We start from the raw sequence: 16043 nt of genomic DNA on the forward strand, positions 1-16043 counted from the left end.
TGTGGTAAACTGATCTGAGGAGCCACAATCCCAGCAGGTGGAGAAAGTGCCAGTGCACGTTATCGGGGAATTCAGCACCGAAAAAAACCCATTGTTCTCCCTCAGTCTGGACAAGAGATTTTATTTCAGGAAATGGAAATTGTGACGGCTGAAAACTTGAGATGCTGGAGCCCTCACTGCCTTCTTCCTTCTGCCGTGGTTATGATCAACCCCAAAAGCATGAAGGGCAGCTCTCAGAGAAATGTGTTGATTTATTTTTCTTCAGTATTTCCTAATTTCTCAGCTTTGGAGAATGGAGATCTGTAAAACTTCACTGTGAAATCTGAAAATGATTTGTTTCTTGGGTTGCCTGCCCAGTTTGTCGGCAGGCTTGGTGAAAAGGGCATGAAATCAGAGGAGACACATAAATTAAAACCAAACCTGCACGCTTTGTGCAGAAACTGTTGGGTTTCCAACGTGGGGACGAAATTCCAGGACATGGAGCTTTTTTGGCAAGTCACTATTTTGGCAAGTAGGTGAAAGCCTGGGGGTGCCTGTCCTTGGAGATGTCCTTGGGGTGAGGAAAGCAGTTGGGTGTATACTTTGGCGGAGGCCCCCGCGTCTCCTCCACCAGCACCTTCAGGACGGCTTTGTTGTGGTTGGACATGGTGGCTGAGATGCTGTAGGGCCCATCGGACACAACGATGGAGGAGTTTTTTTTGTCCAGCACCTCCTTCCTGTAGGTTTGGGACTGGGGTCGGGCCCCACGCATAGACCAGTAGAGGCTCTCCAGGCTCCCAGAGATGGTTGGCCCTTGGAAGATCTCCACCGCGTACTGGTGGTCAAATATCGTGTTGTTCCTAGGGTTGTAGAACATCACCGCGAAGGAGAAGGGCTCCGAGACGTACAAGAGGGCTCCGGATACGCCCCAGGCGCTCAGGTGGCGTTTCACAAAGACGCACATCTCCCTGGACTGGGGGCTGATGGATGGTGACGGGGGCGTGAAGACTTCACCGCTTTGGCAGAAATAGCTGTGGGGAGACCAGAAAGAACCATAAAATCAGGATGGAAGGTTTCCACGTTGCTCCTGAGTTAGCTGAAAGGAGGCAACAGCGAGGTGGGATCGGTCTCTTCTCCCAGGCACCAAGAGGAAATGGCCTCAAGTTGCACCAGGGGAGGTTTAGGTTGGATATTAGGAAAAAATTATTCACTGGAAGGGTTGTGAGGCATTGGAATAGGCTGCCCGGGGAAGTGGTGGAGTCACCACTTCCAAGTCACCACTGGAGTGTCACCAAGTCACCAAGTCACCAAGGAGTCACCACTGACCCCAAGGGGTCAGTACAGGGTCTGGCTTCATTAATGATCTGGATGATGGGGCAGATTATAGCAACACAAAACCCTAGGGGGTGGTGGATACACCAGAGGGTCACACTGTCATCCAGAGAGACTTGGACAGGCTGGAGATGTGGGTGACAGGAACCTCATGAAGTTCAACAAGGAGAAGTGGAAGGTCTTGAAGCTGGGAGAAACAACCCCAGGCACCAGGAGGCACCCAGCTGGGAACCAGCTTGGCAGAAAAGGCTCTTTCCAGTGGCACCCAGTGACAGGACAAGAGGCAAGGGGCACAAACTGAAAGAGGAGAGGTTCCCTTTGAACATATGAACATCATTTATGGTGATGGAGCACTGGCATGGGTTGCCCAGAGAGGTGGTGGAGGCTCCTTGGAGATATCCAAAAGCTGTCGGGATGTGGTCCTGAGCAGCCTCCTGTAGGTGCCCCTGCTTGACATGGACAAAACGACCTCCAAAGGTCCCTCCCAACCTCAGCCCTTTCACCATTTTGTGATCCCAGACCCTGCAGCAAACAGTGGGTGGGAGTGGATGGGCTGCCCTTTACCTCAGATAAACAAGCCCCAAGGAACCCAGGCATTTGTCCAGCCCTGTGTTTTCTCAGGGCTGAGCATTTTCTCTGCAAGGTGTGTGCTAACGAGGCTAACGAGGCTCTGGCAGTACCCTCACCCCGCTGGCACCAGCCCAGGCTGTGGGTGCCTCTACCTCCCGTCTGCTTCCTTGTTCCCCCTGCAGCTTTTACGCAGCACCTTGTGCACACCAGGTTTTGCTGCTCTCAGATTCATGCCCAAGCTTTGGGGATGTTGTAAATCTGGGGGTTGGTGGGCACCGTACAAACCTGGGATTGCGGAGGGTCACGCTTGTCTTGTTGGTGATCTCAATTCCCACGCTCCGGGACTGGGGCACGCTGAGGAGGATCTCCTCGAGGTCTCTGTGCTTCTCCATGGGGTCAGGCTGCTGGTGCACAGAAAAGGACAGCCTAGAGGGGTTGGAAATCCAGAGTGCAGTGGGGTTTGAGGGGCACAATCTGCCTTTGGGCAGGGTCCAGGCTGGAGCCAAGCCCCACTGAAGCAAGCTGACACATCCATCTTCAAAATAATGTCAGAGGGGACAGGCTGGGGTGGGCAGCAGAAGCAGGGAGCTTCTGATTTCTTTGCTCTGATTTCTCATCCATTTCTTTGCTCTGATTTCTCATCCGAGCCATGGGAGCAGGAGATGAGAGGATCCAACCCTTTGGTGTGGGGAGATGAGGCAGCATGGAGATGCCCTAGGGAGCTTGGTCCTGTAAGTCCACATCATGCCCCACTGATGTGCTGGGATATCCCAAGGGCATCTCAAATAAAAAAGGACTGGTGTGGGTTGGATGAATGAGGCAAAACAAAAAACCTACCAAGACACCCCAGAATAAGATGTCTCGGACTGGAGCTGGGCTCTGACAGCAGAGGTGAGTGAGAGAGAGAAAAAGCAAGCACAGAAATCACTCCTGGACCCCAGCCCTGCTCTCCTGGGACACACAGAGAGACCAAGAGGACCCTTACCTGGTGCTGCCCAAGTTGTGCAGATGGGGAGAAGAAACCCACTGCCTCTTGGGTTCCCAGGGCTGCGGATGGAGCCTTCTGGGCTGCCCTGCTCCTCCCTGAGAGCCCGATCACACCCAGGGCAGGCAGGAGGCAGGGTGAAGTGGGGGTGTTGTCTTTGGACATGCAATCCTCTACGGGTTCTGGTGGCGGCAAAGTTAATTTTCTCCCTAGCACCTGGTACGCTGCCGTGTTTTGGATTTGTGATGAAAACAGCAACGACACACCAATGTTTTAGCTGTTGCTGAGCGACACTTGTATGGGACCAAGGACTTCTCTGCTCCTGATGCTGCCCTGCCTGCAAGGAGGATGAGGATGCACAAGGAGCTGGGAAGGGACAGACCCAGGACAGCTGTCCCCAAACAACCAGAGGGATGTCCCATGCTGTACAGTGTCATGCTCAGCAATATAAGGCCAAGGAAAGGAGAAGAAAACGGGGACATGTGGAGAGATGGAGTTGGTCTTCCCAAGTAATCCTTATGCAGGATGGAGCCCTGCTTATCCTGGAAGTGTCCAAACACTTGCCTGCTGGTGGGAAGGACTAAATGAGTTTGTGTTTTGCCTTGCTTGCAGATGCAGCTTTGGTTTTGCCTATTAAACTCTCTTTACCTCAACCCATCCCATTCTGGGGGATTCTTTTTCTCTTCCTCGTCCCATTCTGGGGATAGCGAGCAAGTAGCTGAGCCCGCTGGTGCTCACCCACGGCAACCCACCCAAGATGCAGGGATGCAGAAGAAGGATGGGTTTCAAAGTCCAGGGGCAGTGTTTCTGACCACCAGCTCATGAGGCTGCAGCACTGCTGGCACTTGTGCACTTGTTTCCCCTGCACGAAGTGGATGAGGAAACCAGCCCTTGTGTTTGTTTTCAAACAAGGAGCCAGTGTTTGCCTTCCAGATTGTGTGGCTCTGATGTAGCTGCTCAGGCAACCCTCAGCTGTCCTTATAAATTACCATCTTCCCTTCTTCAGGACAGCTGAGAGTGTTTTATCTGCTCTTTGTATTTATGAACACCCATTTGCACTCCTTTTATTTTTATTTTCCCTCCTTTTTTTTTTTTTTTGAATTTCTTGAGTATTTTCCCTTTACCTCCTTGCTTCCCTTCCCCCAAATTCAGAAGTCGCAGCAGCTCTTGCTGCACTATAGGAAACAGAGGCTTCCCCATAGTTTTTTATTGACGTGGGGCACAAACCAGCTGAAAACCTCCCACCTGGAGGTCAGAGGATGGAAAAGGTTGGGGTGGAGGGGAAGGGATGGAGCCCGGCTGCTCCAGCTACTTGTTTTGTCCCTTTTCTGCTCGGTTTCTGCTGTTGGGAATCCAACGCATTTCCTGTAATTGCACAGCTCAGTGCCTGAAGCATTCAGCCGGGAACCCCAGGGTGATTTCTGCTGTCTGTGGGCTAGGATGAATCTTAAGCTGTACCAGGCGGCTTCCTAAAGCTGTCAGAGTCTTGGCTCAAGCACTGGGTAAATGGTCACACCTAAGGAGGCTGTATTAAGGGCTTTGTCTCAGCACCCACCCCTTCCAGCTCAGATTCGTCCTTGCAGGTGAGCTGTTTCGGTTTTGCTGTTTGGTAATGTGACCCAGGAACATTTCCAACCCCTCCACCTCCCCTCTACAGAGCAGGGTAAACAGCTGAGGCTGCCTTCAGGGCATGGCTGTTTCGCTTCACATCCTTTGTACTCCCAGCACAGGGACAATGAAAGGAAAAATACTAACTCAGCAGCTCTCCCTGGAGGTGCAGGGGCCCTATTTTGAGTTGGCAGCACGTGGGCAGAAAAGTGTTGCTCAAACACATTCCTCAGCAAGGCAGAGGGGTCACGTCCCCAGGGGATGTGGCTTCATCTGAGCCTGAAGTCTGCTGGAGGCTGCACCAGCAAATCCCACCTGTAGGATTTCCTGATGGGATTTCCTCCTGCTGTGCACTACAGCCCTGGCTGCTGGAGCCAAGATACATCAAGACAGCAAGGGAGGATGCTTGATGGCAGCACAGCTATTGCACTTGCGGAGGGGGAGTTTCCTGAAGCCAGCACTTTGAGGAAAGGATGAATTTGAAACCTTTTGGAGGAGATGAAAAGTAGAAAAAAAAAAATCAATGCAAGGAAAGTGCAGTGTTGCAGGTAAGTTTTGTACATACTTGTTTCAGGATGCTTTTCTTTAAAGTGAAGACTCTGTGCAGTGCTGGGGAGCTCATTCTTCCATAAGCACTGCTGTACAGTTTGGAATTAATATAGAGCAGGGCAGCAGGGTCACTCTTATTGCGCCAGGTCAATGTGTGACCCCTTCTCTTGGCAAGCTGTGAATCTGTGTGTAAATACTTGCCAGTAAATGTCCTGTTTCTGTGTGCTAAATGTCCTATTTCTGTGTGCACCCCTGCTTTAGACCCTAGAGCCCAGGTGGGCATGGGTTTGGCGTGTACATATTCACATGCATGATGCATCCCAGGAGAAAACCCCACTTTCTATAGCTTTTTGCTGGGCAGGGCTTTGGTCCGAGGTCAGTGTTGGCCCATTTTCTCACCAAAACCAGAGCCGGTGCCACAGAGCCAGGGACAGCCCTTCCCAAACTGAGCTGCAGCAAGCCAGCAGCTGGGAGCACCAGGGGCCACAACCAAGGTCCCCTTCCAGGGCTGATGGTGCCATCCAGTGGCTACAGCTGCTTTCCCTGTGTCTCAACAGCCTGTGCAGCCCAACGCAGCACTGGGACCAATCCTGCACTGGGCAGAAGCTCCAAATCCCCTTCCTGGTGGCTGTTGCATGCCTGAGCATCCTCCAGATTGGCATCTGTGTGCTGGAAACATGGTGATGCCAGCGGTGGCAGAGGGAAAGGGGTGAGGAGCTATCAGCCCACTCGTGTCCCCGTGGGAGGACTGGGATTTCAAGCAGTCCCTGTCTTCAGTCACATCCTGGTTGCCTCTAGACTTATGTGAAATAGGGATATGACTCCTAACCAGATTTATCTTGAAAATAGAACACCCAAGCTTAAGAGAAAGGACTTACAGCAGACAAATTAGGTGCAATTCAGATGCTTAATGCAGCTGTTTACTCTTCTGCAGTGGCAGCTGTTTATCGAGCCGGCTGTGATGCATCCCCATTTTAGTTGCATCCCCCATCCCCAGGAGAAATGCTGTTTCAGCAAAAGCTCCTGCTCTGCTCCCCTGGAAAACTGGAGTCTGCTTTAGTTTTGCTGCTTCCCCTGGGAAACTGGAAGCTTTTCTGCAGTGCCCTATTTCCCATTCTTATTTGCACGAGAAGGCAAAGGTGTTGCTAAACAGGGGCTGACTGCAAACCTTATTTTTAAAAACAAGTTTAAGCTGCAATATGCTTTTAAAACACAGTGAGCTGCACTTGGGAGGAAAAAGATGTATCTGATATATAGTCCTGGGTTCCTACTATTTTTCCCAGGCAGAGCAATAAGCATTTTGGAGGCACAGGGGTGACAGTATCAGGGCAGTGGCAGGCACAGGATGTTTCTATAGGCTAGACTACAGGAATATGACAGCTGCTGTGTTGCTGACTGGTCCTAGCATTTGATCTAAATTCTCTTTGCAGTCATCTGAGAGAAATGTACACCTCCAGGACTCACTTCACCTCACCTTAGGGAGACATCAACATCAATTGTGTTGAGTCAGGTCTTCTGGTACATGTTTCTGCACAGTGACAGCAAGGGTGGTTGGCTTGGCTGACACCATCTGCACTCCAGCTATGTGAATTTGGGTAAGTTAACCCTGTTCTGAGCTAAAGCTGGTTTTAGCTCTGCTGTGTTTGGTTCATTTACTGCCCCTAATCCCCATGATGCTCTCCAGCTTTACAGGACATTGTCTCCTCGGCAAAATACAAATCTGTACAGATTTGTCTTTAGATCTGTAAATTCTGCTAATTTAGATAATAAATAACAGCACCTATGTGGCTGACCTGGCCTCCCAGTGCCATGCAGAGCAGGTCTCTGCACCAAGCTCTTTAGGTATGGAGATCTACTTCATATCAGCCTTTGTGTCACGTTTGTATGAGTTAAGAAGTAATCCATGTTGTGCCTGGGTCAAAAGTACTGATAATATCGTAAAGTCCTTGCTTTTCTTATCTTGTAAGTCTGGTATGGTTATTTATGTGCTGATGTACTTTCATCTATGTCTTATCTAATGTACTAAGGTTGCTGAGAGATTACAATTTGTTTTCTAAAGAAACACCTCAGGCTGCATTATCGTGGCTTTTTACAATGCTGTTAAATATACTTTGGCTTCTGGCTTTATGACAAAAAGGTCAAGAACAGGGAAAAAAAATCTCTGATTTTCCTCTTTTAGTAGCTTTTCTGCTAGTAAAAGAAGGTGAACCTTGACATACTGCAGAAATGAGGCACTAAACTTGCATGCGTTTATGGCACATTGCTTTTTCTTTAAAAGCCTTTTTTTTATATAAAAAAAAAAAAAGTGCAGCTACAGCCTGATCCAAAAGTACCCTCTGAAAACAGACCGAAGAAGGAAAATAGAGCAAGAAGCCTTAAAATCCCTAAAAATGCATGAACCCAAAACATCTGCCCCACTCTCATCCCTGAAAAGACAAACACCTGTGACCTGCTGGGAGCAGGGGGCATCTTGTCTCAGCACAGCTCTTGCTCTTTCTCCACTGTTTATCCTCCAACCCTGAGCTGATAAATGGGGAGAAATGAGCCCAGATCCTTGGGAATTGAGCCTTGGAGAACTCCCTGGGGTCATTCTCTAAAGGGAAAAGACTCACTTCAGCCTCCAAAACAGTTACCTGCTGGGATCCCCCTCTCAGCCCATAAATACAGATGGGTTCTGGCATTTTATAGCTTGATGGCATTACAGTGCACTGTGCACCGGTGTCTACTAAAGCCTTATACTTCTGTGCATCTGACGTGCCAGGCCATTGAATCTACACAGTCCAATAAACTCAGTTGTTCCTTTCCTCCCCCTGGCTGGAGGTGGAGCCCCTCTAATTCTGGTCAGAACCTTCATTTCTGTGTCTGGAGGACTGCCCACTGGAAATTGGAGCAGCAAATTTCTTAGAATCTCCCCCTTTTCTGATTGTTTTTCCTTGCAATTCACGTACTTGTGCCTCTAGTGCCGAGGTAGATTTTCCATCCCATTTTCTCATGTCTTCTTCATGGTTACATAGATAAAACCACAGGGTGGCACAGGGTGGCTACCCGCTATATCTTACTACATGAATGGAAGGATGCTTACCCTGATAGCTGAGACACTGTTTCATGCAAGTGGGGAGGAAAATATATTCTCTTTAAGCTGGTGGACATCTTTTCTCCCAAGCATTCTCTTTGAGTTGGTGAACCTCTTCAGAAAGCTTCTCCACAACTGAGGTTCCAGCCTATAGGGATGAGGAGAGACTTTCTTTGTGCTGCTGGAGTTGTCTAGTCAATTTATCCACTGTGGGTTCCTCATGGTCTTTTCAGGTCATTACTGCCAATGAGCTGGCACATAATAATGGTGTGCTCCATACAAACTTCCACCACGGGGGTCCTGTACATTTGACTTCACCTGGATCTTTGGATAGATATTCGTTGTCTAGGTCATCATAAATCACCTCCAGCATGGCTAATTCTCATGGTTAGATTCCCCTGTCCATGGTGGTCTGCTTGCCTGTTTCACATCCAAGATCTTCCTTGAAGGGACACCTTTCCTTCAAGCCCAACAGGAGACACCTCCAGAGGGTGAAGATTTGTGCTCCTCTTCCAATTGCTTTGTCAATACCCCCTTCCCTAGCAAGGGATCCCAGCTGCCTGGTTCCTGCCCTCTAATTCCAGACTATTGGCTTCGCTGTCCCAGCACCAGAGCAGCCAGGTGACAAGGTGCTCACCTGGACAACAACCAAAATCTTTTTGCAAATCTCATAGCCCAAGGATATTCAAAGTTTTGAAGAGCTATCGTAACTCACCTGGAGGAGAAGGGGGAGGTGAAGGAGAAAGGGAGAGTGAACAAGTGGGAAAAATCCCTAGATTGGCTCCCTGAAGAGAAGGTAAAAGTTGTAATTATCAATAGTTTCTGAGCCGTGGTTTCTGAATTATGGAATTGGGGGTGATACTGAGTACAAATACCAGATTAGTCTCATGATCAGTAATTTTATCATACCATAAGCCAGCATTACACCGTACACTAAAATAATAACCCTATACCAACCCCTGGAAAGGATAAGCAGCAAGACAGGGAACACATACAGTAAGTCATGTGCTATATAACTCAGTTCAGAAAACAGGCACAGCAGACCTGAGATTTAAAATAAATAAATAAAAAATAAACATTGTGATTAGCAACTATTAAACTGGTCTAATGTTTATAACAATTTTGCTCACCCTCCCTGCCCAGTGATATTCTTACATATCTCCAGGGATAGGGACTGCACTGCTTCCCTGGACAGCTTGTACCAAGGCTTGACCCTCCCCTCCATGAAGAAATTTGGGTAAGAACCTGGGAATGAAACAGAAAAAGATGAAGCACCAGACCCCAGCCTTGCTGCATCCAGTCCCAGGACCCAAACGGTTCAGGGTATCTCTTTACTCATGCCTGTTACTGTTTTATGATGTGTTTATTCCTTGTTTTATGAAGTATAGGTATACAATTCTTAGAAAACCAATTGTGTCCTCCAAAGTGTCAGGAGAGTTGCTGTTATCTCTACATTGATCCAAATGTCTCTCTTTCCTTTTTCTTTCCCAAAATTCCAGTTATTTTCTCAATGCTGAATACCACAGGGTGTGGGAAGAGGAGTGCACGGGCTGCACCGAAGAAACAAGCTCAGACGCAGAACATCTGTATGCAGGGGGCACAGCTTGACATACAGAAATACTGACAGTAGGAAGAAATCAGGATTTAAGGCACTTTCAGCTTGTGCAGGTAAGAAGTAATATCAAGTAATATCTCCTCAGTCTTTCATATGGGGAGAGGGTTTGCTGATATACCAGTTTAGATTTTTTTTTTGTCAGCTGTAATAATGTTCAGCAATGTTAAATGCATTATTTTTCCCAATCCATGCTTATATTTTTGAAAGAAAAATGCGTTAATAATGGCATGCTTAAATAAATCTGCATTTGTTTATTTATTTATTTGTTTGTTTGTTTGTTTGTTTGTTTTTCTCCTTCCTCTCTCTCCTGGCTTTCTCTTGCTGTACTTGACACATCCTGAATCCACTTGGGAGACCTTGTGGGTACCTTGTGGCTGGTTGCCCTTGCTGTACTTGCACTGGTCTGCAACCAGATGTCTTCTGCACCTCGTTCTGCCTCAATGCCTCCTTCCTAGAGTGGATGCTGTACTGCAGATACCCAGCCTGGAAAGGAACAAGGGGAAGGAGCTACCCGTGTCAGAAAAGGACAGGGGTGCAGCAAGCACTCCCCAAAGAAGGAAAAAAACCTCTTTGGCATCTTATGTATGTTATTTGGAGCTGCTTTCTGCTGCAGCTGCTACCCACAAAGCACCAACACCTTGATAATCCCTGTCTGCAGCCACATTTATTCAGTAGCAGTGAAGGAGAAAGCTCAGGAGAGGGAAAAAAATGTTTTTCCTGCCCCACAGTTAGAAGTGATCTTGATTAATCTCATCCAACAGCCTTGGAGGAAATTAGAGCCAGAGAATCAAATGGAAAAGCAGGGGGAACCATAGCCTGGTTTGCATCAATCCATGAAGACTCCATGAAAAGATTTTAAGTGAGGGAAACTGAGGAATGGGGGAGGTTGAGGCAGAGAGAGGGAGGGAGGAGTGGAGAGAGAGATGGACCTTGGAGAACTGTTGCAGACATGCAATAAGAAGACCAGGAATCATGGAAAGTGTTTTGAGAGGATATGAAAGATATGACAGTGTGTGACTGGAGGTACACGGGGTGGTGCTGGTGGAGAGTATGGGGGCTATGATCATGAAGACCTTGCAGGTGCAGAAATTTTCAATTCAGCTGCAGAGAAAAAAGTCAAAGGTGATATTGAGATGGATGCATGCCTTGCCATCTCTGTTAGTCTTTAATACCTCTGTTGCTACCTTTTCTCTTTTTGTACCACCTGTATAAGGTCTGGGCAATTCTGGAGGTTGTTAAAGGACATTAAGGGCAAATTAAAATTCCTGCATACAAGTCCCAAGATCTAAGTTACTGAAAGGGGCAAGACCCTTCACAGTGCTTGTGACTCTGCAGGCCCTGAGCACTGGAAGCAGCATCTCAGCTCCACTGTAGGGTTATGAAGATGGTTTTCCACCAGCAAGACTGGCAGATGGCTCATCCTCTGTGAAGATGTGATTTGTGCAGTCAGTATGAATTGCCCATTCCAGCAGAGCAGCCAACAGTTTTTAGAAATTATGCTTAAATAAGCAAAATATCTCAAAATAGGTGCAAAAAGTGTGTTTTAGGACAGCTTCTTAGGATTATTCTCTGGGTAGTGTATTCTCTAAGCTACAGATGTGGAACGGCAGCTGTGTGTTTTTTTAAGGAGCAGCCAGCCCCTGTCCCTTGGAAGGACTGACCCTGCCACTTGCCATCTGCAGTTCCTGAAGCCATTTTGTTGGGTCACGACTCTGCTAACCAAACCTGTCCTTTGGTATTTGCTTTGGGGAATTTCTGAGATGCTTCTGCCACCTTTTATCCTCATGCCAAAGTTTCGGTACAAGAGGGCTTAGGATAAACCAATAGCATGGACAATCACCATCAGGATTTACGTAAACCTTTTCAAAGAGCTCAAATACAAAATCACCCGCATTGTGTAACATAGCCTCTTAAACCAATCTCCCCAGCACAAGAACAAGGCAGGGAAATGTAAGCCTAATTGTTTGCAAGGGCTGCAAGCGATTCCAAGGACCCAGGGATAATCCAGCTCTTTGAATTAAGTTTGCCAAGAGGCAGAGCAAACAAAGAGATACAGGGCTGCATGGAGCTGCTCCAGGCAGGGAGTAAAAGAAATGCAGGAACTGTTTGAAAAGCCACACCCAAAACAAACAGGTTTGCAAACAAGCACAGTCAGAGGAGGTGAAGGGGTCTCTGGAGGCGCTTCAAACATTCAAAATGAGATTTTCCTTCATGTCTCCCCAAGCTGCTTGGACTCTGACATCACCTCGGTGCTGCAATTTACTTTGTTGCCTTCTTGGGAGGTGGGGAACGGCTTGGTTTGGGGCAACTGGCATACACGGGGACATGATGACATGGTGACACGGACTTCCTTGTGGCTTATCCCAATGGGGACCATTGTGTTCACCAGCCTGGAGGACTGCATTTATAAGCACCTGAGAATTAGAGATGTCAATTTCTTTATGCATCCCTTTATGTTCAGAGGGGAAGGGCAGAGTGTCATGTCTCAAAGCAGCAGGCATTTGATGTTCCTCATAATCCCATCCGGACATGCTGCTGCTCAGCATCACTTATCACAGGACCACCACTAGGTGCCTCCAGAGGAGACCCAGAAGCCTGCCTTATGCTGAGACAAATCACCCTTCTGCAGTCTACATCTAATTAACAAGTCATTAGGTATCCAGAGAGGGTAGTGCATTACCACTGCATCGCCTTTAGGTGAGATCTGTGAAAAAAATAAATCTCTTTTCCTTTCAGTTCCAAACCTGATATTGACTTTTGGTTCCTTATTTATTTTTAATTTCCACCCTACTAGGGATTTGGTCTTTTTGGAGCTGGAGCAACAGGGTGATTGCACAGGTTGCTCGGAAGTGTGGCATGTTTGACTTCTGTTCCCCTTTGGCATGAATGTTTTTTCTTTAATGAGACCACTCTGCTATCATAACCTTAATTAGGTTAATTTACATTAAAGTAATAATTTCAATTAATGACTCTAATTGATTTTAAATAATTTTAATTTCCTTTGAATTCAGGTTTAATTGGATTCATTTGGGGCTTCTTTCTCAGTGCTCAAAAAGGAATTTATTATTCATACATCATAATTACATTTTAAAAGACAAGCATGTCTTAATTCTTTCTTAGCTTTTTGTCCTGGTTTTGGATAGGACAGAGTTATTTTTTCCTCCTAGTAGCTGGTATGGTGCTGTGTTTTGGATTTAGGATGAGAATAGTCTCTATCCTAGCCAAAACCAGGATACTTTTAAATACTTCTTACTTTCTGTTAATTGTGCTGTAACAAGAATAATTTGAAATTGTTGCATATTAGTATTTTTACTTGACAATCTTGAAAATTACAGGTTTTTCCTTAAAGTTTGACTTAAAACGCTTGGTTACATTTTAAAATCCTCTCTTTTTTCCTTTTTTTTCCTTTTTTTCCTTTTTTTCCTTTTTCTTTTTTCTTTTTTTTTTTTTTTTCCTAGTAGCATGGATGATTTTATGCTACTTTTTTAATTTTAATTTTATGTTTTTCAATATATCTAAAACTTAGTATCATATTTTTCATTTTTGTCTCTATCTTAACTAACCAAACATTTTTTACTGTTTTACTGCCTTCTAAATATGATGAGATATATGTTTCTAGAATACAGATGATGACCTTATTTTTTAAATAACTATACATCTAAGATAGGGTGTGTACAAACACATTAATTGCCCATTTTAAAATGATCATTTAGGCTAGTATATTTACTTACTGGAGTCAGGCAAGTCTAGTTATTTATTAACTGCTGAGTATAAAAAGACAGCTAGATTCTCTTTAGGTCTGTTCTGAAGAATGTAGATTCTCTTCTGGACTGCAAGGAAAAAAATATTTTTTTTGCAATTCTGGGGGGGCTTTCCTTGAAGCTTTTAGTTTTATTTAACTTTTTTCTTAGTTTAGAGCAACAAAGGTGATGGGTAGTCCCAGGGATTAATTGCATTCCTTGCTTCTGCTGTTAATTGATTGCCTGTGTTCAGTTAACATTTCTCTTTGAAGTGTTTAAACATTTCTTAATTTCCGTTTTTTCTCCTGTTTGCTTTGAAAACAGGACGTGATCAAAAGGGAAACTGCTGTTTTAGTTGTTTGTCTTATAAACAACTGTCCTATGCACTCAAAGCCAATATTTGCTACTACTCAGGCACTTTTCACACACACCATGTACTTAACTTATTTTTTCAGTGTACTTAATCAGAACATTGTGTTACATAAGTTTTTCAAAATACCTTTTTTTTTTTAAATAATAAAAAAAGCTTCAAGAAATAGTTTATTGCATTCATCCCTAGTGTAGCATTTAGAAAATACCTTTAATTTCACATGTGACTATGTGGCTGCCTTATTTACTAAAAGTATTGGTTGGTGTTTTCTTGCTTCTAATTAAGGCCATTAAACATCCCTGTCCTTGGAGTGGAGCACTATATAATGCCTCACTGGCAAAAGAATTTCCCCTATTCCTCTCCCTGTAGTTCAGTTGTTCAGTTAAGAAGGTTTTTCATGAAGAAGAGGAAGAGTAACCAAGAATTACCCCATCCCTTATTGCTGCAGAGGCAACTCTTCTTTTCCTGGCAGGTTATTGTTTAATGGTGGATTTGCTAAATTGCCTTTTATTTATTTTTTTTCCCTTTTTTCTTTTCCTGAGTAGCACTGAGCTCCATTCTCCTCCTTTTGGAGGATACAGCATTTTTTAAGATGCAATCTCAGCATAGTTTGACATGATGGAAAGGACCTTCAGCTCATGGGAATAGAATGGATTTTTCAAAGTGGCTGTGGGAAATATAAATGGTAAGAAATGCAGGCACTGCAGTAGGACTCCTTGGGTCTTTCTGGGGGCTTTAAATAGTATATTTGGAGGAAAATGGATCGTTACATGGGAAAATAAAGGGGCATGGGAGAAAACTGGGATTCTTGCAGGGGGTCTGGGTTCAGGGCAGAGGATGTGGGGGACCAGCTTTGATCTCTGCCCCCTCTACCCGCCCCCTTCCCCCCTGCAAGAAAGGGAGGGCTGCTGGACTTTGGAGCTTGTTAATCATTGCTCCAGAACGGCAGCACAAGGGTAGGAAAACTTTTCCTCTCCTTTTTATTCTCTCTCCAGCATCTGGAAGCCTTGAGGTCCTATAGATCCTGCAGCAGAGTAAAGCTGTGTTTTGGGTACCGGACAGGGAATTTTTGGCTTCCAGCTGCCTCCTGTCTCCCTGGCCTGCCCAAAATCCTGCTAAGATAACTGCTCCCATCCAAGCTGTGAGGGCAGGCAAACACCTGGGGCAAAAAGGGAGAAAGAAGAAACATTGGTCCATTAGCAAGAATTTAGCCCCAGGGCTTTTTAAACGCCCTATAAGCCAGCAGTTCCCCATCTGGACAACCTGCTGTTGATGTAGGATCCTCAAGAGGAAGTATTAGAGAGTGTGTGTCACTGCATAACACACTCCTACCCTGATGTTTGCAAATGGGATGGATGGGGTCCTCTTCAGGGCCTGCTATATGGGAAGATGTTTCCTAGCTTGGAGTCAGCACCCTGTCTCTCTCCCTCCCCAGTGTAGGGCTGCAGAGCTGCAGTGCCCCGTCCCTATCCGGGCACAATGCCAGTTCACTACGTGACGTACAAAGGCATTAAATTCCCCCCTGCCTACAATTCTGAGCACAGCTTGAGTTTTGCCCACAACGAGTTCTTGGTGCGGGATGATGATGTCTTCAACGTGACCTACCCCAAGTCTGGTATGGCAGGGGTGGCTGAGGGGGTGGGGGTGGGGGGTGGGGAGACTGGGGGAGTGCTCTGTAGGTATCAGGGGAAGGTCTGTGGCAGAAAATAGGTTGGGATTGTGGAATCATCTCCAGGGGCTGTTTGGAGGGTGAGTCTTCTTTTGTGGTGGGGAACAGGAATGTTTTGGGTGAGATTTCCTCTCCTTTCCTTTCCTTTCCTTTCCTTTCCTTTCCTTTCCTTTCCTTTCCTTTCCTTTCCTTTCCTTTCCTTTCCTTTCCTTTCCTTTCCTTTCCTTTCCTTTCCTTTCCTTTCCTTTCCTTTCCTTTCCTTTCCTTTCCTTTCCTTTCCTTTCCTTTCCTTTCCTTTCCTTTCCTTTCCTTTCCTTTCCTTTCCTTTCCTTTCCTTTCCTTTCCTTTCCTTTCCTTTCCTTTCCTTTCCTTTCCTTTCCTTTCCTTTCCTTTCCTTTCTTCTTGCTTCTTTTCTTCCTTCTTCCTTTTCTTCCTTCTTCCTTTTTCCTTCTATCTTCTTCTTCCCTTCCCCTACAGTGACTTCGCATGGGCAAGGGAGAACTTTTTCCTAGGGAGCACAGCCTTGGTGATGAGGGTGCTGGTGAGGTCCACC

General features: G+C 46.1%; 2 protein-coding genes across 5 annotated transcripts in view; one reads left to right on the forward strand and one right to left on the reverse strand.

Moving 5' to 3' along the window:
• LOC101803440 (uncharacterized) overlaps positions 1 to 16043 on the reverse strand; it is a 24469-nt gene continuing 8426 nt past the window's right edge. Inside the window, exons 1-3 of one of the 4 annotated variants that reach the window (XM_027470530.3) lie at positions 2867 to 3423; positions 2167 to 2282; positions 1 to 1010 (exon numbers count right to left, since the gene is read on the reverse strand). In XM_027470530.3, coding sequence (XP_027326331.3) covers positions 500 to 1010; positions 2167 to 2282; positions 2867 to 3031 — 792 coding nt within the window. In that variant the 5' untranslated portion in view covers positions 3032 to 3423 and the 3' untranslated portion in view covers positions 1 to 499. Of the gene's footprint in view, positions 1011 to 2166; positions 2308 to 2866; positions 3424 to 16043 lie in introns of those variants that run through there. The other 3 variants (XM_027470529.3, XM_005021806.6, XM_038179224.2) reach the window with 3 other exon arrangements.
• The window catches only part of LOC101803633 (sulfotransferase 2B1), a 2680-nt gene continuing 1893 nt past the window's right edge, over positions 15257 to 16043 (forward strand). Inside the window, exon 1 of the mRNA XM_072032144.1 lies at positions 15257 to 15436. Within this exon, the coding sequence (XP_071888245.1) occupies positions 15301 to 15436 (136 nt within the window). The 5' untranslated portion in view covers positions 15257 to 15300. The remainder of the gene's footprint in view (positions 15437 to 16043) is intronic.

The sequence above is a fragment of the Anas platyrhynchos genome, chromosome 36 (genome assembly GCF_047663525.1).
Source record: "Anas platyrhynchos isolate ZD024472 breed Pekin duck chromosome 36, IASCAAS_PekinDuck_T2T, whole genome shotgun sequence".
NCBI classification, from domain to species: domain Eukaryota; kingdom Metazoa; phylum Chordata; class Aves; order Anseriformes; family Anatidae; genus Anas; species Anas platyrhynchos.